Here is a 20916-nt window from a genome sequence, read left to right as displayed (position 1 = left end):
GGGCAGAACAAAACCCCAAATCCACCTGAATGGGAACTCAGAGTGAAAGTGATACCTTCCGAGGACCTGCCCATGAACGACTTAGCTCTTAGGAAGCAGTTTGCCAGTCGCTCAGTGCTCCTGTGGGCTGGCCCCTGGGTCTGCCAAGATGCCCCCAAATAAATCTCTTGGGAGGGCAGGGGAGTGGAAGGGTGTGGCCAGCGCAGCTCGCTCAACTGCTCACACTCCGGAACCATCTCCAGTCGTGACGTCCTACCTTGCTGGGAGATTCCCCTGCTCTCCATCCACCCAACCACAGGGACAGACACACAAAGTCAGAGTTTACCTGAATGGACCTCCCAGGCTCCTGTGGGCCATGGCTAAAGTACTTGGCAATCAACTCATGGACCGTGACATGCATGCAGTTCAGCGGTTTTACAACCGTCTTGTGAAGTGCTTGTTAAGATGCACACGCTTCCCTGCAGGCCCCATACCCAGCTGGGCATGTAGATACCGCCTAGTGGAGATGGCACTTCTGTGGGTGAACAATGTAGGTACCATTCCAGAGACTGTGACTCTCAGGACAGGGACATTCAAATCCCAACTCCGTCCACCCCCACCATTTACTGTGCACATTAACCTGACTTTTTCACTCTCTGTTAACGCGACTTTACTGTTCCAGGAAACACAAGCAGGCCCGGAAAGAGAAAAGTTGCACGTAACTAGGTTACAGGAACTTCTAGAAGAAAGCCCAACTCTTTAAACAAACAATTTAATTTTCCAATAAACAGCGAACGACTGTTCATGCTCCACAACCGTGTTTTAAACCCTTCCTGCTGTGGTCACATGCCTGTGTTCTGGTCTGTTCTGGTGGGTGTGTCAGTCGCCAACTGCAGTGAGCAGCTCACCGCTGCCTCGTCCTCCATCCCTTCTGCTGCAGCTGAAGGAGAACATGGACGTCATGCCCATAGCTTGGCAGGGAGGTAAACTACTAGAAGCCCGAGCATGGGTCTTTTGTGGGTAAGAGCCACTGTGCCAGGCCAGGGAGAAGCAGTCTCTAATTTCTGCATAAGCCTCTGCCATTGTGGGGGGGGGTGACACCAGAATAAGAAAGAGGTGCTGCCCCCTTTGGATCTCACTGTTCAGTTACCCTCAGGATCTCACCACTGAGAGGTGTACATCCAGAAAAACAATTAGTATTAAGAAAAAAATCCATCAAGTTCTATCAGGACACCAGGGCCATTCCGCACAGACACATGAAAGGTGCTCCCGAAACTTGGATGAGCCACAGTGGAGCCTGAGCAGAGTGGCCCTGGAGGAAAGGAAAAAGCTGGAGGTGTTACAATACCTGACTCCAAGACACACTGTGAAACTACAGAAGTCAAAATAGACACACTGACCAATGGACAGAACACAGCCCAGAAATAAACCCTTATGTCTACAGCACCAAGAACACACATTAAAAAAGAATAGTCAGTCTAGACATCCATCAAGAGATGAATGGTGGAATGCAGGACATACACACTAGAGTCTGTTCAGCTCTAAGAAGGAATAAAAGGAGAATAGAATTATGTCATCTGCAGGGAAAACGGATAGAACAGGAGACTGTCATCGTAAGCAGAATAAGCCTGGCTTAGATGCTGCATGTTTTCTCACATTGCAGAATCTAGATGATTTTCTTTGTCCTACCACTACAAAACCTTCACAAAGCTCTTACCAAACTGAAATACGGCATTCAGGGTAACCCGAATTAGTGTTCCCAGACCAGTCACGAATTTTGGGCTTCTGAATAAACTATCTTATTTTCTGAGGTGAGAGCTAGGTTTTTACATGATCATAAAATAAATCCCTAAGGAGTGTATCTCTGTTTTGTTAAACATCAAATGACTCTGCTGTGTGTGTGTGTGTGTGTGTGTGTGTGTGTGTGTGTGTGTGTGTGTGTGTAAGCAGCAGGGAACAATGAAGACACTGGAAATGGGCCACTGACCTGGAGGGAAGACCTAAGGATTGCCTGGAATAGGCTCCATCCCTTCAGAGGAACTAGGGAACCTAGGACACGAAGAGCCGATGGAGCATGGGGTGGGCATATTCAGGAAAGAAGCAGATGGCCTATGCAGACACAAGAAGGCTTTTCCAAGTTCCAGTCCAGGCCCTCAGAGCATGGAAGGAGGAGAGAGGGCTACCACAGGAACAATACAATAAGCAGGAGGCCAAAGAGCCATTCCAGTGGGACAGGCAGATACACAGCACGTGTGAAGGCTGAGGATCAGCCAGACCTGGGTCTAAAGCCTGGTCTCACATATGGCCGATCACCTTTGGAGGCTTCGGTTACTTAACAGCTTGAGCCTCAGCTTCCTCATCCCTCCACTGGAGATAGCAGAGTCCTGCCCCAGAGTGCTGATAGAATGTAGGCACTGTCTAGAAGAGGCAGAAAACAAGCTAGGTAATTGATCCTGTGAACTGAAACAGGAACGCAGTCTAGAAATCTAGACTGGAAAGCATTGCTAATGGAAAACGTGGTGTGCAGCTGAAGGGTACAGAGACACACAAGTATCCTTGTCGCAAAGGTGGAGGTGCTGTGTCTCATCTCCAAGGCCAGAGCCATCCTCAGGCCGTGCCCAATCACACTACAGTTTCCCACTGTGTGTCTCCCAAGACTTCATCTTTGTCATGAACTTCTGACCTATGAAATCTTACAACTTGGTCCCCTCCAAGTTTCCCAACAGAGCTAAATTCTCTCACACCACCAAAGAAGCCGAGTTCTCGTTATCCACAAGTCCTTCCTGTCCTTTCTTTGTTATCTGTTTGGAGTAGCAGGGATGGGACCCATGACCCAGGCTGGGCACATGCTCTGGCCCTGGCCCCAAGTCTTTCCAGTTGCTGTTTTCAGCTATGAATATAAGTGACTCTTACAACTACTTGGTCAGACCCAACAGGACAGCAATACAACTAGGATGTAAGAACACACGAGTCCAGGTGTTTTTAGAAATATCTTCTCAGTGCTAGGGAGTAGACACAGGGCCTCCTACATGCTATGCAAACAGAGCCACATCCCAAGCCCTTTGTAAGACATTCTGAAAACATGCCAGGCATGGGGGAACACACCTTTAATCCCAGCACTAGAGAGGCAGAGGCAGCAGGTGTCTGAGTTCAAGGCCAGCCAGTGACATAGTGACACCCAAAACAAAAGCAAGTTTTTAATTTTTCTCCAACACTTAGGTGGAAAGGAAAGGTGAGCTGAATACTGCATTATACATCTGTACTCTCAGCACTGAAAAGACAGGAAAACTGGCCAAGCTCAGGAGACTGAGGCTAGCTTGGGCAAGATAGCAAGACCTTATCTCAAAACAAAAACTGTTTATGGGCTTAAATAAGAAAATATATAAAATTGTCTGTTTTTCTCATTCTTTAAAAGTAATGTTTTAAAAAGTAACGTTCAGCTTTTACTGTGACATCTCTGTTAACTTCAGCCTCAAGGTCAATTGTGACTTGATCCCAATAGATAGCTCACCTTCTCTGCACATCAATCCTATTTCCCAGGGCTGGAGAGACAGCTCAGAGGTTAAGAGCACTGCTACTCTCCTGAAGGTCCTGAGTTCAATTCCCAGCAACCACATGGTGACTCACAACCATCTATAATGAGATCTGGTGCCGTCTTCTGGCCTACAGGCATACACTCTGGCAGGATACTGCATGCACAGTAAATAAATAAGTTAATAAATCTTAAAACGATAATAAGGACTTAATGTATAAGAATACTCTTCTAAAAAAAATCCTCTTTCCCAAGAAGAACGCATTAGGAACACAGCTTTAGGGAGCAACAGGCCGTGGGGGACCAGCAGCTGCCTGTCATGTTTCCAGTTCCTCCTCTATCGCAGCCTTGTTCCCTCTCTGAATGGATAATGCAAGAACATGCAGGGACACGTGATTCTGCTCTTTTCCTGAAGAGCTAAGTGGGAAAATGACACTCACTCACTTGGTGAATTCTGAGGTCATTAACGGTCTATTGGGACCTGGCCATGACCAGCTTTGCCTATTTGGCGATAGGCACTGTCAACACAAAACGGCTTTTACCTTAGAGTTTATTCTGGAGCCAAATACGAGTGCCTGTGGCCTGAGAACAGATTCAGGTTACCCTAAAAACAGCGCTCTACTGTGGTGATCATCTCATGAAGTTTTTATAGTTAAAGGCAACAGAAAATTGAAGGTCAAGACACTTCTCAAAAGCATTGGTGGGAACATCAGGCAGGCCGCTCTGACAAAGTGGGGGACCCCTCCCATAGGCCTCAGGTGCTCTCTGACATTCTTAGCATCCAGGTCAGTAGAAGCTCGTGGTCTGTTAATTTATTGCCACAAGAAACAGAAATCAGAAGTCACTGGTGTAAACTGTGCTACTTACATGGCTTTCAGAAATGAGTCTTGGCTTTTCCTTTCTAAAACGAAGAGAGCAGCACTCCTCTCTTCTATCTCACAGGAGTGATGTTAAGAGTATAAATGAGGGCTGGAGAGACAGCTGGAGAGGTGGCTCAGAGGTTAAGAACACCGGCTGTTCTTCCAGAGGTCCCAAGTTCAATTCCCAGCACCCACATGGTGGCTCACAACCATCTGTAATGAGATCTGGTGCCCTCTTTTGGCCTGCAGGGATACATGCAAACAGAGTACTGTATATATAATAAATAAATGTATCTTTAAAAAAAAAAGAGAGAGAGTGTACTGATCTTCTAGAAGACCCAATGTCAGGCTCGCAACCATCTGTAACTCCAATCCAAGTGGATCCAATGCCCTTAGCCTCAGAGGGCACCCATGCTCACATGTGCATACCTACTCACAGGCATACACACACACACTTAAACCTTTTAAAAAGGTGCAAATGAGATGATATATGCAAGTGTGACTTGTCAGAGATATAAACTGCAAGGTCATATTATTACAACAAGGCTCACTGGATGGGCAAGTATGTTTGGAGATTTGTTCTTCATAGCATTCAAAATTAAATTCCCAAATTACACGACCACATTCAAAGAAAACCGCTTTAACGCTGACCTTCTTCAGTGCATCTACTCTGAGCTGAAAGCAGTTAGCATAGCAACAGGAATTCGCACTGCCCTGCAGGCAGAGTATGAGGTGTAATTACAGCCTAGTCATTTCCCCAGAGAAGACAGAAACAGCCGCCCATGAGAAGATGCTGATGTCTCTAGTCATTTAGGGAAGGAACATCAAAGCAGAGAAAGACTACTTCTCATCCAATAGGAGGCCTCAACTCAAAAGACAGACAACAGCAAGTGTGTTGGAGCCCATCTAGGTTTCCTGGTGGCTTTACCCAGCAGGGCTGCATAAGAGGATGATTGGCCCATGGGCCTGAGTACCAGGTGTTTGGAAGGGGCTACACTTGGCTGTATCTAGCAAGGGACAGGTCCTTTGCGCCTCCCCCTTAGCATTGTTATAAAAAGCCCTTTGGAATAAAGTTCTGCGCTGGTGGATAAGGATCTAGGCCCTCCCGAGGCTTCCCTGTGTTTTCTCTTTCCTCTTGTCGTCTAGGTATCTCTTTCTAGCTAATATTTCTCACTTCTCCCTACTCAAGAGTACCCTGGGCCATAAAAATGGCAACTAGTCCACCACACAAGTGCCAGCAATAGTGTGGAGAAGCTGGTCCCCCTTCTCTAACAGTAGGCATTCCAAATGGTCTAGAGAGCTATCACTAGCCAGCCTTTAACTCCCAGGAAAATACAGGAGGAAACCAAAATCTGCAGAAATGCCTAACTTCCTATGTTAGTGTTCACAGTACCATTCTTCGCAGTAGCAGACACAGAAATAACCCAAGTATCCTTCAGTATAGGAAGGGAGAGTCAAAATGTGGTGTGTCCATAGAGCAGAGTATCATTTGGCCATAATGTCATGAAATGTAAAACTGTGACTCGGATAAAGTTCACAAGTGTCACACTAAGTGAAGAAAACATGGCACACATGGTCCCATGTCATAGTATTCCTTTCACATGTAAGGGCCCAAATGGTCAGTCTATAGAGAAGACCGTAGAAGAGGTGCCAGGTGGTGGGACAGTGAGTGGGAGTGACAATGTGTGTCCTGTTCTGGGGTAGGGCAAGTGTTCTGGGGTTGCTGTGTTAGCTACAGAATCTTTCACTTACACTAACGACCACTGAACTGTACCCTGTAAATGAGTGAGCTATGGGACTCAGATCTGAGTCTTAAGAAATAAACGAACCCAATACCTGAACTTCTTTCCACACCTGTAATAGCACCAGGCAATCCCTTGAGGCTGTTCTTAAATCTGATTTAGACGGGGAGCCTGTCCTGACACTGGACTCCAGGTGGTCACTTGCAAAGGATCAGAGTTCACAATGATGAAACCTGTTTGGCAGTCCTAAACTAAACACTGTCCAGTGGACCTCAAACAAACCACTGCAGACCAATGCAGGGAAAGCATTACAAACCCAAGGTCACAAGAGCCACCATCCAAGGGAAAAGTTGGATGTCCAGCCCCACACTTTAATCCACAATGAAGGACTTGAAGCAGCCTCAGCGCCCCTTCCTTCTTGTTCGGAAACTGACTCATACTGGCCACATTCTTTTATTTTTCAATAAAAACCAAGGATTCCTCAGGAGTACAGCATGACATTCTGACGTCTGTGACACAGCAAGAAGATTCTGGCAGTCAGGCTACTTCTCTATGCTCCTGACTGGAGGCACCTTTAAGGTATGCATTCCACACCCTGGGTGCTTAGGTTCCTTCCGCCAGCTTCCATCCATTAGCTGTCTCCACTTCAGAGACTAGGCAACCCTGTTGTCACTCAAAGCTGGCCCATCATCACTCTTGACTCCTGTCACACTTCCACATCATGATGTCTAGTGGGGATTCAGACAATCAAAAGGCTCAACCCCGAACCTTTCGGGGTCACCTAAGTGTTCTCTGGCCTATTCCATTCCCACAGAGGACTCAGCATTCTCCACAGAGTCTTTTCTGGATGACTCTCTCTTGCACAATTGACAATGGATAGATGTTTTCATTAATTATACCACAGGCTGAATGGCACCAGTGACCACATACTGGTATTCTGAAGTGACCCTGTTTCCCAAGTGGGAGAGTTTTGAATAGGCTGCATCGGCAGCTTTCAGAATAAACTCCAGCCACTCATCTCATCCGTATACTATTACTCTGGAAATTAGACAACGAAACCCCATCCCAGCAAATGGCAGTTAACGTGACATAGAGAAAATGAAGCACACTGTTGGGTTTGCGTCGTCTTTTGGTAACCCACAGACTGACTTGGAAGGTAGAGCCAGTGTACAGCACTCACTGGTTCACTCCTTATTTTAACAACTGTGATGAGCTACGCTGCAGGTTACAGCTCCTGTCCCCCGAGTGCCTGCCAAACAGCAGACACTGTTGTACAGTCCAGACACCTTACTTTTGTCCCATGGCAATCCTCAAGGGACTCTCATTTTTCTGCTAAACATGGGAAGTTGGGGCTCCTGAGAAGACAAATGTGCCCAAGGGCACCCAGCTAAATCAGTAGAGCAGAGATTCACCAACAGACACCTCCACTTCATTTCTGTTCACTCCTTTTTTCTACAGAACCATTAATTCAGATGTTAGCTTCTTTTAATTAAATCCATACCACATTGAGTGAGGTTTGTGATACCTCTTCAAAACCCATAATGGATGAATTTTCAAGTAAAGTAAGAAAACACTTGATTTCTAATATAAACACCAACATTTACTTTTTAAAAAACAAAAGCAATACATTCCCAGAGCTAGTGTGGCTATTTACAAAGCAAATCTGAGTGAACACGCAGGGCTAGCATCTCTTTACACACTACACATTCAGATAGGCATTCCACCTGCTAGGCCCCAGGGACCTCATGACAAAGCGGAGGAGGGCCGAGAGCCCTCAAGACGTCACAATCCACCCTTCCTCTTAAAGAGTGGCAGGCCCCTTGTCTCACGTCACTCAGCTGCTATGGGCAGCCAACACCCAACTCCAGATGTCCTGACTTCAAAAGCCACCACAGCATAGTCCAGTGCACAGTTAAGCCTGCTGGTCACATTTTCTTTTCCATAATTTGTTCTGCCTTGCAACTGAGTTATAATTCTTTGGGATCTAAAATGAAGTTTCTCAGGACACCATTTCTAGCTATAAGGGAAACAAAAATCTATTGTTAAATAAGGTCAAAGACCAAACGACACTCAACGAGCGAACGTCCCTGTGTATGTTAGGAGAAGGCGGGCCCTTAGGTGAGCCTTAGAAAGCCGCTGGCTGAGCAAGGCTCCGGCCACTCCCTTCTGCAGTGCGTGAACCTCCTCCTGGGCTCCCCATTGCCCTGCCACTTCCTGTTGCACAAGGGCAAACAATGGGCAGACTGTCGCCCAGGTTTCCATGAATTACACCACAGGCCGGGTGGCACTGATTACCGCATACTGGACATTTTGAAATGACCCCATTTCCTTTGGTCAAATACTCTATCCAAGTGTCTCAGGAGAGGAACACGTTCTACTCACGCCTTTGAGAGAATGAGGAGACAGCAGCAGCTAGGGAATCCAAATGGCGTCGTCACTCGGTTCCAATCATTAGTTTATGGCTTGCCCAGATTCTCCTTACACTGGCCTCCCTTCTGTTTTATGTCTGGCTAAGAAAGAAATCTCAACACCTTAATCAGTCAGTTCCCCAAACAAAACATGTTAAAAATCAGGGAGATCATGCCCCCTAGCCTGGGCTTTAAAAGGTACAAACAGCAGCAAGTAAGAAAGAACGTATGGGAGCAAGAGAGAAGATCGGACGGACAGAAGACAGGCAGGAGCTGCGGGCTCGGTGCAAGTCTGAGAGTCTCACTCCACACTGCCGTTCTCAGCTGAGGCCCTAAGTCTGAGACCCTGGGGGTGGAGGGCTGATGCTAAGTCCTGGGCCCCAAAGGCCAGAGTGGGAATTGGAGGAGACAGTCAGACAGACGAAGACCCCCAAACATGCAGAGTTGTCATTTTAGGACTCCTTGTTCCAAGGTCTAGGATGGAAGGAAATAGAAGTCTGAGTTAAGTAACCCTCTGGTACTTTCCCACCCATGCTGACGTCTCTACAGTGGCAAACTGGATTAGCTAAGTGCTCTGTAATCCCTTACTAAGGCTCTCACAGTAGGAGCACTGCCCTGTGACCCAGAGAGTAGACTTCAGGTGTGGTGGAGAGAGGTACCTCACCAAACTCCTCTACCATCCGCCTGCAGAATGAACGTGAATGTTCAATACGGGATGGTGGCCACTGACTAAGGATTTAGTATGCCACCCTTGCCAGCAGTCAGGAGCTTCTATACAGTAACTGGATGGCTGCTCATGAGCTAAGAGCCTGATAAGTTCAGAGGCCCATATCATTCCCTACTCAGTGGAGGTAATTATGCAGCATCACTGTGAAATTGATCCAGGAAACACTTTCCTGGCATTAACTAAGGAAGAGACAAGGGCTTCCTTCTGATCAGGGAAACTAGGATGGTTTTATACAGCTTGGCTGGCGGCCTGGTGGAGAACAGGTGCAGCAGAGAGGTAGGGCATGGATTCCTCTAGCAGAACAGAAGTGGAGGCTGGCCAGCAGCCTGAACTTGGTGGATTTTGGAGACCTCAGTTCTGACCAATACATGTTAGATGGAAGGCAGGTGAGTATCTGACTACAGAGAATCCAAGTCTTAGCAAAAAGAGAAGAGAAAGAAGCGCACGGGCTGTGGTCCTCTGGGGTGCAGGCCGAAGCCCTCATGGAAGCCATGTTCTCACTTCTCTGGAGTACCACTCTGCGCTTCCTTTCTGTGTGCCACGCTGCATTTGAGATAAATGAATTTCATTCCAGAAATCACAGTTTTGTTTTCAGACCTCCTTTAGAGTCTTTGCTGTGATCTACAGTCCGGCTGTCACCTTCCTACATGGGCAATTTCCAGCAGTGATGTAGTCTGCCCTGAGACAAGCAAGCAGCCCTCCTGACCAATGTGCAGAGTGGGAAGTGTGGTGTCTCACCAAAATGCCAACCAAGCCTTATGATATTAGCATGCAGCCTGTCAGCATGGGCAGAAGCAAATCCACTGCTGCCCCAAGCTTTGGGGCCAGCCCCTGAAGAGATCCTTTAGGAATCTTCAAGGTCTGGAAGTAGGAAGAGATGCTTTTCTAAGGGGTGGTATTGGTCTGCAAGTGTCCTCCCAGCAACAAAGGAGACTTCCGGACGTGCAGAAGGTTCAGCGGTGAAAAGACTGGCAAGGAGTAGACTCCTGGGCATTGACTGACATTGGTCAACAAGCCTGGTGACTTTCAAGTAGAGATAGTTCCAGGTCTTCTGATGCTCTCTCTATTAGCTAGGAGGTCCACAGAGGTTTCCTTCCAGGAAGGCCTACCCAGGTCACTCCGTCTATGACTTGTAGACCACTGACAGTGCATGCTCCCCTTTACCTTATTTTGTAATTGTTAACCTTCATCTTCTTTCATGCTATCCACTTTCCTCCCCCGTGTGGAGTTCACTATGGCCTGACACTGAGTCTGCAACTTTGCACCATGTATACTGTAGGAGTGGAAGTCCAAAGATGACACAGATGCTCCAACTACAGATCCAAGTTGAGTCTAACCATGAGCACACACCCATTCCCAGGCTCCCGGAACTGAGTTCAAGCCAGAGGTATGTGAAACTGGTAGGCTCAACCCATGAGGCCCTCCCAGTCTTTGCCAATCCATGACATTCTGCCAGGTAGATGCTGTAGAGATCACAAGTCACAGATGTAAGGAACCTGAAACCTGAACTCAACAGAGAGCCATCTGCTAACAAGAAAGATTACTCTGGACATCAGCACAAGCTACACTCCTGTAACATCTGAAAGATGACACAGGCCAGGTGTGTTTCCAGCTGCAGCCTAGCCTCCCAGCTCTAATCCAACTCTCAAAACTGTTCTTTGCCCTGCCAGAACGAGAAAGCTTATCAATGTGTTGGAAGGAGTAACCGAGACTCTAGGAAGCTGTTCACTGAACTGTACTCATCGTTTCCTACAAGCCAGGCATTATTGTAGGCACTGCAGCAGTGAGTCAGCTTCCCACCACTATGAAAAACAAACCTTCATAGAACCAGCTTAGATGTTTAGACTAGTCTTTAAATTTGTGCCACAGTAACTTGTAAGATAGACAGGGAACATGGAATTTTCTGGAAATGCTTTGCTTCCCAAAACAAGGCTGGCATATAGGAACTTGCAGAAGAGGACAACTATTCACTCTGTGGCCATGAAGCAAGAGGTTAACACTACACAGGATGGCATTTCTTTGAAGGGTTTGGCACTCATGAACAACCTGGAGATCTGCTTTCTGGGTACCTCCACCACCTCCCAATGGGGAGCAAACTTTTAATACACAGGCCTTTGGGTGACATTTAAGATCTAAACTATTGTAGCACTAATGTCCAAATTTGCTAATATTCCTTATTATTTTAATAAAGACATGTAGGAGAGGGAAGATCTTTTCTAAGTCCCAGTTCCAATTCTATAAACTAAGTGTCTATAATACTACCCACCCACTAGTTTATAGACTGCAGGCATTTTCTGGGGTTCCGTACAGGAGGAGGCTACCCCCAAAGCCTCTAACACTGCCCAGTCTGTGGTGGAAGGAGACAGGTCTAGAGCCTGGCACATGTGGCTAGCCCCAGGAGAGCTGACAAGCAGCTGTCCAGGGCCACATCTGGGGCAGACACACTGGCAGTAAGCAGGGCTGCTCATACATACTCCAAAATCAGTGTCCGGAATGGAAAGGGAGTTAAGTCTCAGAGCAGGAGCAGTCAAATAACCAGGCTGTGCTCACGCCTAGCCAAAAAACACAAGCCTGCATTTCCAACAGGCAAGTAATAAATTCAACTCGGCCCTCTTCCAGGATTCCTGTCTTGGCAGGGCAGGATGGTGGAAAAGAGCATGGGGCCAGGCCTGAGGAAGCCCTGCACAGCAGGCCTTACCCCAGAACCGGAGTGCGTCCACTCTCCCATCTACGTTTCCTGCTGCCCAAGGGACCGGCTGTATTTCTTATTGCAAAGAAAGGCTGCCCAGAGGATATGTGGTGGTGGTGGGAGGGCAATAATTACACTGCATAGTCTCAACCTGAAATTTATATCAGAGTAATGTGTGAAACAGAAAAAAAAAAAGTGAACTTTCCCGTAAATGCTTTGTCTAGATATTTCAACAAAAAGAAGCCAGCCATCCAGCACTCTCAACCCATTTTATAATTTCAGGTCAAGAAAGCAGAAATGGAAGCCAGAACATGTTCAAAGCAGGGGCAGGAATCAGCTGATGGTGTTTGAAAGAGATTCAGTGTACAGTGGCAGACAGAGTTGCCTGGTCAGTAGTTCATGCTACTCAGACTGTGAACTGAAGGCAGAGAGGGCGAACAATAATGCCAGCTTAGACAAGGGTTCAATGTACTATTAACCACTCTTACTTTATCCTGCAAGGACACATAGTACAGGCAGTCAGCTCACATTGCAAATGGCCACAGCCAGGTCTCCATTACAGAAGGAAACCCCTGCAGGCTCCCATTACCCACACACACCCCATATCCTGGGTGTAGACTCAGAAATGGCAGCTCCTACATATTCCTCCACACATCAGCTGAGTGTCCATTATGTGAAAAAAAAAAAGTAACTAAAAGTGAAGTGAAGGGTTCCAAACAAGGAAAATATAAGTATGTGTTTCCCTTATATGAAATGTTTGTACTCAAAGTACTTCAGATTTTGGAGGGCTTTTTTGGAGTTTGGAATATTTGCATAGACTTTACCATTTGCACACCCTTGAACCAGCAATCTGAAATGTAAATGCTCCCAAATCTAATACTATTTGCTTCAGGTCAATGCTCCAAAAGTTCCCTATTGTGAAGTATCTTGGATTTAGATAGTGGAGTGGGGATGCTTACCTCACAGGAGAAAGAGTGGAAAGGAGCAGTAGCAGTCAGAAGACCCGTCAGTCAGTAAAGAGCTTGCCATGCAAACATGAGGCCCTGAATCTGACCCGCAACCCACATGTTTTAAAAAGCTGGGAGTGATGATGTTTGCTTGTAATTGCACACTAGAGAGACCCCTGGGGTTTGCCAACCAGCCTAGCCTAATCAGTGAGATCCAGACCCTGTCTCAAAAAACAAGGGAAACACCTCAGGTTGACCTCCGGCTTCTGTACACATGCACACATACATGTGCACACATATACACCAATTCATCTTTTGATATCACTTTAGTCATTCAGTAATAGAAAAGTCTTGGGCAAGTCCCCAGTAAACTTTAAGGACTGACATTTCTTGATCTGTGCAGTGAGTTCGAAACTTCAGGGTCTGTTTCCAATCTACGTATTCATGTGGCTTGAGCAGGATTGCAACTCTTTCTTCACCAGAACTCCTTCCAATGTGTCTCAGTATCCTATGCTAATGGGATATATTAATGCCAATGCACCTAAGAATTAAAAACACAGGCCTTACCAGAATCAGACCAGAGTTTATTCTTAAGGTCTTTAAACAAGAACATAATAGCAGATTAACTGCAACAAAATGTGCCTAGTAGCTTTATCCTAGGTAAGAAGCTATGAAAATGTGTCCAGGGACAACAGCTAAAATAGAAATGTGACCAAATCATGACCCAGATCAGTGTGACAGGAGAAGCTCCATTGTCTCAGCTGCGTCTTCTGCCACTTGCCTCCTCCCTAGTTCCTCATTGTTGCTAAAAATTCCTTCCCTGGGAGAGACAGAAACCCTGTAAACAGCATCTACCCCTCCTCCTAAAGTTCTAAGGACAAATCTGGATATGATTCCACCAAAGTTCACCCAACAAGCTTATTAGACTTCCTTACAGAGCAGGGCTGGGGCGTTACGGGCAGGACCAAAGGCCATCTTAAAGCCCCCACACTCGAAGGTCCACCACCCAGCATGGACAAGGGCCCCCCCAGGGCTGCACAGATGGAGCCTGCTCCCCTCGTCATTCCCCACTCATATCCTTTACTCTACCCTCAAGACCATGAGCGATTAATGCAGACTTGCATGCACCTGGTTGAGAGTAGCAGCTGGCCACTCAGGTGAGGATCCCATGACCCTCTCCACCCCCTCCTTTTATGAGGGAAGGGAAATACAGTCAACAGGCACAGCTGTGATGGTCTTTTGCAGCAGGCCCAGCAGAATGCCCAAAGATGTGGCAGCTTTGGCTAGAAGGAATAGTTTTGTTCAACCCCTATCCCCAAAGAAAAACACACTAGTTGGCAAGCAATCTCTTTTGCCTTTCAGTAAACCTGAATTTCAAAAATAGATGTAGCCTAAAATGTAAAGTGTCTGTCACCTTCAAGTTTTAACAGAAATGACAAGATACCAAGAAAACCTCCAAAAGTGACCAGAAGGATGTGTCCACTGCTTAGAAGCCAGGGACCACTATTTTACCACCATCTATTTCCACATCTCCGGGAGATCCAAGCTTCCTAGGGAGTGAACCAGTTTGCTATTCACAAGCATTACTAGAATCAGACCAAACAGATAAATTAACTACAAAAATCCCAAAAATCACATATTTCTGGCATGAAAGATATCACTCAGGGTTTGTGGAAAACCACATTTCACAGAAATATCTGCCTTGTCCCTATCCTGGTCTTTATCGCATGGGTTGTTGAGGACAGGGTTCTGAATGGGCCAGTACTTAGCCTACTACTAGAAACTTCACATGAGGAATTCATGGCAAGTCAGGCCTTTCTCTCTCTGCCACCACACACACTGAAGATGACAGCTGACACTACGGTACTGACTGTACAGCAGGCCCGGTTCCAGGCATGGTACCGGGGAACTCATGTAGCCCTCCTCAAAGCTGTCTGAGGCAGATGCTGTTCTTACATCTCTGAACAGACCAGAAGACTGAAGCTTTCAAGGATTGAGAAAACCAGTCTAAAGCAGTCTGAGGCTACACAACTGGTTAGAGACAGTGTGAGGGTCAGAACCTTGCTGTGTGGCTCTGGTGTTCACAGAACCATTATGTGCAATGGCTCACAAATAGAAACATCAGATTTCCAACATGGCAAATCCCAAAAAGAGAAGTGGAAGTGACAGCTATAATTTTGTCAAATGTATCTCATGTGGAGTTTCCCTCTCCATATTCTCTCTCTCTCTCTCTCTCTCTCTCTCTCTCTCTCTCTCTCTCTCTCTCTCACACACACACACACACACACACACACACACACACACACACGCACACACACACACAGACAGTTAAAAACATAAAAATTCCCTCTGATATTTATTCACTTGTATTTTAATTTCAGTCACTATCTTATTTTATGACTATGGGCAAGCTGCTTTAACTGACTTCAATTTATGTATCTAAATAATGAGAGATTAGACCAGGGGATCTCCAAGGTCCTCTCAATGCCAATATGCCATGGTCCTTAATGCAGAAATATGACTGTTTCTTCACTGTCTCTGAAGTCCCAAAGCTAATTTTCCTCTAAGACTGTCAAGATGTCTCCCACCTGTCTACACTTATCTCACAAGACCTGTTTTCTCTACTACTTCTCTTAGGCCCAGGTGCTCCAGGATATCCCGAATGCTCCCTCCCCATTGGCAGCACTCTGCTGACAGGACTTCATTGATAGTGAAGTAGCTTTTATATTTGTGTCCTGGTATTTTCATTTCCTCAGCCAGACTAACCTTTCAGAGAATAGGGACTAGGTCACATTTCCCTATAATCCCCAAGGGACCTCCCTCTAAGTGGGTATGCCATAGTTGCTCAGCAATATTGGTTGAGTGATGGGTAGAGGGTCACCTTACAGCCAATAAGTAAACCAGTGGTCAAGGTCTACTGTAAGACTGTTGTTGTGGAACATTTGTTTAACTCTGCAAAGATGTGTTGCATTCTTTAACTGTGTAAAGATGTGTTGCTGTTTTCCCTTACCTGCCTAAGGCACCTGATTGGTATAATTAAAAGCTGAAGAGCTAATAACAAGGGAGGAGGTATGGGCAGAACTTCCGGACAAGGAGAGTAAGTAGGAAGAGGAATATTTACGCTTAAGTGAAAAAGAAAAAGAGATGACAGGGAGATGACATGGGCCAGACAGACAGACACAGAGGAAGCTGGAAAGTAGGACATACAGAATGAAAGAAAGGTTAAAAAGCCCCAAGGCAAAATGTAGATGAATAGAAACAGGTTAAATTAAGTTAAAAGAGCTGGTGGGACAAGCCTAAGCTAAAGCTGAGCATTCATAATTAATATTAAGTCTCTAAGTCTTTATTTGGGAGCTGGTTGGTGGCCCAAAGAAAATACCAATCATAAATGGTACCCCACATGGTGCACCAAATGTTTTAATTTTGGCACACTGGCTGTGCCCTAATCTACTGCTATCTCAGCCAGCAATTGCAACTCCACAGTTATTGGTCTATTAGTATTCTAGCCTGGCAAGAATTCTGCTCCCACAGGCAGGCCCTGTCACTGGTGCTAAATGAAGCTTTAACTAAATCCACTAAATCCCTGTCATTTTAATTATGAATAAGACTCGAGAGTCAAAGGCTGGGGTGAAAACCTGCCAGCTCAGAGAGGCTGAGTAGCAACTAGCTAAACCTCTCCCCTTGCTGGCAACCACAGAAGACCTGTACCAAACCAGAAAAAGCTGCGCCACTCCAAACCCCACTCTACGACTTCCTGTGTATCTCTCCAGGATGTCCTCTGAGGTGCTATTACTTTCTGTCAACTAGTTGATAACACAGCCTCCTGACCCAAGGTTAATTTTATTTAATTAACACAAATGCAAACTCACAGTGTAATCAAAAGTCCCCCACAGGCTGTGAAGGCAGCCATCTCTTTGTTCTCCCCCTTTACATGTATGTATTTGTAAACATAAATTTATCATTCAAGAGCACCACCCAATTTTCATACCAAAGGCTTATCTAAATTTGACATTGTTTTATGTGAATCAAAAATGGTTACAGCTTAGTTTCCTTTTGGTGTGAACAAAGTGATCATAGGGGCTGTAGCTTTATGGATGTCTGCTTATTCTTAGGGATTACTAAGTTTCTACTTTTCAACACATACAGCATTATGTCACCTCTTCACACTTCCAACCAAATCTGTAGGAAGCATCTGGAGTAAGTGCAGAGAGTCTGTGCTTGCTCAAAACTATGTGTTCTGCCTTATTCATCTGGAAGTGACTAATCCCAACCCTTGGGTTTTCAGTGAGCAGAGATGGATGCATGTTTCAGGGGTTTGCTAACACTCACCCACTGAAACACAGAGGACACATGACATCACCAGTGAGATCCTGAAACTGTCACTCCCTCTGCCCTAAGAGCTGCTGAGGTACTGTTCAGCACTGTGAGAACTGTTCCTTGTTTTGTAACAATGCTGAGTGACTAGAGATTGACTATCCCATCTCTGAAACACTTGGAGCCAGAAGTGTTTCAGGAGGTTTTATTGCTGTTTGATTTGGGAATAGCCACATAAACTTAATGAGATAGTCTGTGGATGGGACCTAATTCTAAAAAAGAAATTTACTTACGCTTCATATGTATCTTACACACATAGCTTGGAGATGGCTATATATGGTATTTTTAGCATGCCTGTGCAGTGTTTGTTTGCCTGTTTAGAGTGCTGGGATACTAGGCAAGTGCTTTTCCATTGAGCTACACCCACATCCCTCTGCCTGTGTATTGAATGTGATCATCACATTAATTCAGATACAGAATTTTACACTTGTGGGAACCTTTCAGATTTTAGAGAATTTCAGATTATGGATTTTGCACTGGAGATGCTCACTATACTGTGACTACTCAAACTGAATCTCAAAGTTTCTCAAATAGAATTTTAAACTCCGTTTAATGTATTTATGTGAGTGCTCCAAAACACTGGTTCTCAACTCTGGCTCCATATGAAAATCACGTAGAGTTGTTTCATAAAAATATTGGCACCTAGCTTTCCCTTCCCTCTGGCCAATGCTCTTAAGATTTTGGTCTAACTAACTTAGAAAGAGGTTGGGCATCAGTATTTTCCAATCAGAAAATGGTTGGCTACCCTGTAACATTCCTGTCACTGTTGTACCAATAGACATATCATTGCTGTCTGGTTGGTACCATAGCTCACAGGGATCACAGCTAGGTAAGACTTGATGACTGACCCCCACTCTCATCCCCCAACAGCCTACATAGCACCTTCTGGCACTTCAAAAGCCAGCTAGAAGGGAAGACACTTCTAGATCAGTCCCAGCAGACAGTAAGTGACTGTGGAGTTCTTGGCTCTAAATGGGCACTGGTATCATTCCTGCTACTCCAAGGCTCATGGAATAATACAAAAGAGGTGGCAGAAAGATCCTAAGAGCCAGGGCCCTTGCATTCATGAACTCACATCAGCTATGGTTGCCTAAACAAGAACAAGCCAGTCAACATTCCATCATGGAATCGGGGAGATATAAAGCCCATCTCTAGCTGAGGAGATATTGGCAGTTGATGGCTCTTGGGAGAGGATAAATCACTTTTCTTCAGGAGTGTAGCCTCTGGTAGGGGTTGTTCATGCTCCAGCAGATGCCCATGCATACATGGGCAGCACTCACTATGACTCAGTGGGTCAGAAAAAGAAAAAGAGGATGAAGTTAGAAGGGATGTGTATGCTGAGGGCATTGAGAGAAGTTAGGGGGAGATGGAATAGGTATAATCCAAAATACACTGTATATATCTCTGAAATTAAAGAATAAATAAAAAATACTATTGAAAAATGCATTAAAACAGAAAATAGAAGGAAACTACTTGAAAAGGTCAGCAGAGGCATGAAGAAGGACAAACAAGGGTAACTGAGAGGTAAATATGATCAAATTATATGGTACACGTTTATGAAAATGTCATAATGAAAGAGATTATTCTGTACAGTGAATATATGCTAATAAGAAGCTTTACTTTTATGGGATATTAACAGATGTTACTTAAGGCAAGTGTTTTGAGGTGAAATTAGTTTGGAATGTACTGGTTATCTTTACTGTGAGACTCCTAAGAACTTTAAATAGTATGCAGAACTGTAAGTGTCTGTGATTTGAGTTTCCAAGGTGTGTTGATGAATATGCAAGCTTAACCTACATGGGATGAATTTTTTAGGACTTGTTTTGGAAAGAAGCCCTTTATACCAGTGCTTCCCACATCCTAGCTAATGAAGGGCAGCACTAAGTATCATTTGGCAAGCTTATTAAAACAATGATTCATGGGCCACACCCTAATGCGGGAGGGGAGAACACATCATTCAAATGAACAAATTGAAGTGATACCTATGCATACTCATGTTTGGGGATAAGAGCTATATGGATCATAACACAATAGAAAAGTCTATAATATTTGAAAGGCCAGGGCTGGGAATATAGTGAATCTGGTAGAGTACTTGCCTAGCATGCCCCAGGCCCTAAGTCCCATTCCCAGCACTGCATAAACTGGGGGTGGTGGTGCACACCTGTGACCCCAGCACTTAGAAAGTGGAAGCAGGAGGACCATAGGTTTAGTTACTACCCTAAGCTATGTGTCAACCTGTACTGCATGAGACCCTGTCTGTGTGTGTGTGTGTGTGTGTGTGTGTGTGTGTGTGTGTGTGTGTGTGTCTACATCAATGCTGAGCAGCGAGGAAGCTCAAACTGAACAGAGCCAGATAATAGCATCTGCTATGATGTGGACATGAAGTCCTCCTCAAAATGTTCTGATTTTGAGACTTGGGGTCCAGCATATGGATCCAATCACTGGGAGGTAACTGGATCATGAGGGCTCTGATATAATCAGGACTAACTCCTTGGTAGGTTGATAGCTTGATGGCATGTACAGGAAGATGAGGGCCTAGCTGTAGGAAGCAGGTCACTGGGGTATGCACTGAAGGATGTTGTATCCTTGGCCCCTTGATATGTGCCTCTCAGCCGTCACAAGCTGAACCCTTCTGCTCCACTGCATGCTTCCTGCCATGCTGCTGTGCCTCACCATGACCTAGAAACCATGGAACTACGTGGCCATGTGCTGAAACTAGATAAATTTATGCCAGGCATTTTGTGACTGTGATGTAAGTCTGACTGACCAAGTCATTTACTCATGAGATAAAAATGTATATATTTATAGCTTTCTTGAAAAATAATGCTAAATGTTGAAACTTGATACTGTAACATGACTACTTCAGAATCTCCTAGAACGAACTGTCTTTATCACTAATTAGAAAACAATGTGTAGTGACAGACAACCCATCTTCTCTTCGCAGAGTTGATGGGCCCATGCCAGTTGAACAAACCCAGTGGTGCCATCCTTCCAAGCAATCTCTCCCAGATAAAGCTCTCGAACTCCTCTTCATATGAAAAAATTTCGGAATGCATATTTGTTTATTCCTCGGTGCTCTCAAAACTTTGCCATGTCATCCGTCTGGTCAATAAATCATTTCAGGGCTCAAAGAACCTACTATGGTTATTAGACACTACACATATGTACCATGTTTTTAAATTTATTTATTTACTGATAGGGTCTCATATATCAAGGCTTGCTTCCAACTTGCTATGCAGCTGGGAATGACCTTGAACTTCTGATCCTGTCTTAACCTCCTGAGCACTGGGATCACATGTACGCATCCACCATCTCAGTTGACATGGTCTGAGGATGAATCCAGGGACCCATGCTTGCTAACCAAGCAGTCTCCCACAAATCTGCAGCCCAGGCTGTACCCTGTTCTTCGTTTATAGGCTATTTCACACGAATGATACTGCATCTATAGTCACAAAAACATTTAGGGTTAAAAAGGCATAATCATATATAGCCAATAAGAGCCACTGAACTTTTCATGTACTAACAGAGTGAAAAGTAAGAGCAAAGAATATGTCAAGGCTCCTACATTTCAAAATAAATCATTATCTACTTCAAAAAATATAGAAATTATATACAAGAAAAAAGCTAAACACAGATATAACTAGAGCAAATTTATGAT

The 20916-nt window shown here is 45.1% G+C and overlaps 1 protein-coding gene across 2 annotated transcripts in view; it reads right to left on the bottom strand.

Annotated features, from left to right (window-relative positions):
* Nucleotides 1–20916, bottom strand: part of Borcs5 (BLOC-1 related complex subunit 5) — an 80279-nt gene that overhangs the window by 4814 nt on the left and 54549 nt on the right. The window contains exon 4 of one of the 2 annotated variants that reach the window (XM_076568095.1): nucleotides 8236–20700. The exons of the other annotated variant lie outside the window; for it this stretch is intronic. Coding sequence (XP_076424210.1) covers nucleotides 20572–20700 — 129 coding nt within the window. The 3' untranslated portion in view covers nucleotides 8236–20571. Of the gene's footprint in view, nucleotides 1–8235; nucleotides 20701–20916 lie in introns of those variants that run through there. 2 annotated transcript variants of the gene reach the window in all.

This window comes from Peromyscus maniculatus, chromosome 3 (genome assembly GCF_049852395.1).
Source record: "Peromyscus maniculatus bairdii isolate BWxNUB_F1_BW_parent chromosome 3, HU_Pman_BW_mat_3.1, whole genome shotgun sequence".
Classification (NCBI taxonomy): Eukaryota; Metazoa; Chordata; class Mammalia; order Rodentia; family Cricetidae; genus Peromyscus; species Peromyscus maniculatus.
The sequence above is the reverse complement of the archived record's forward strand: the minus strand, read 5'-3'. Positions and strand labels throughout refer to the sequence as shown.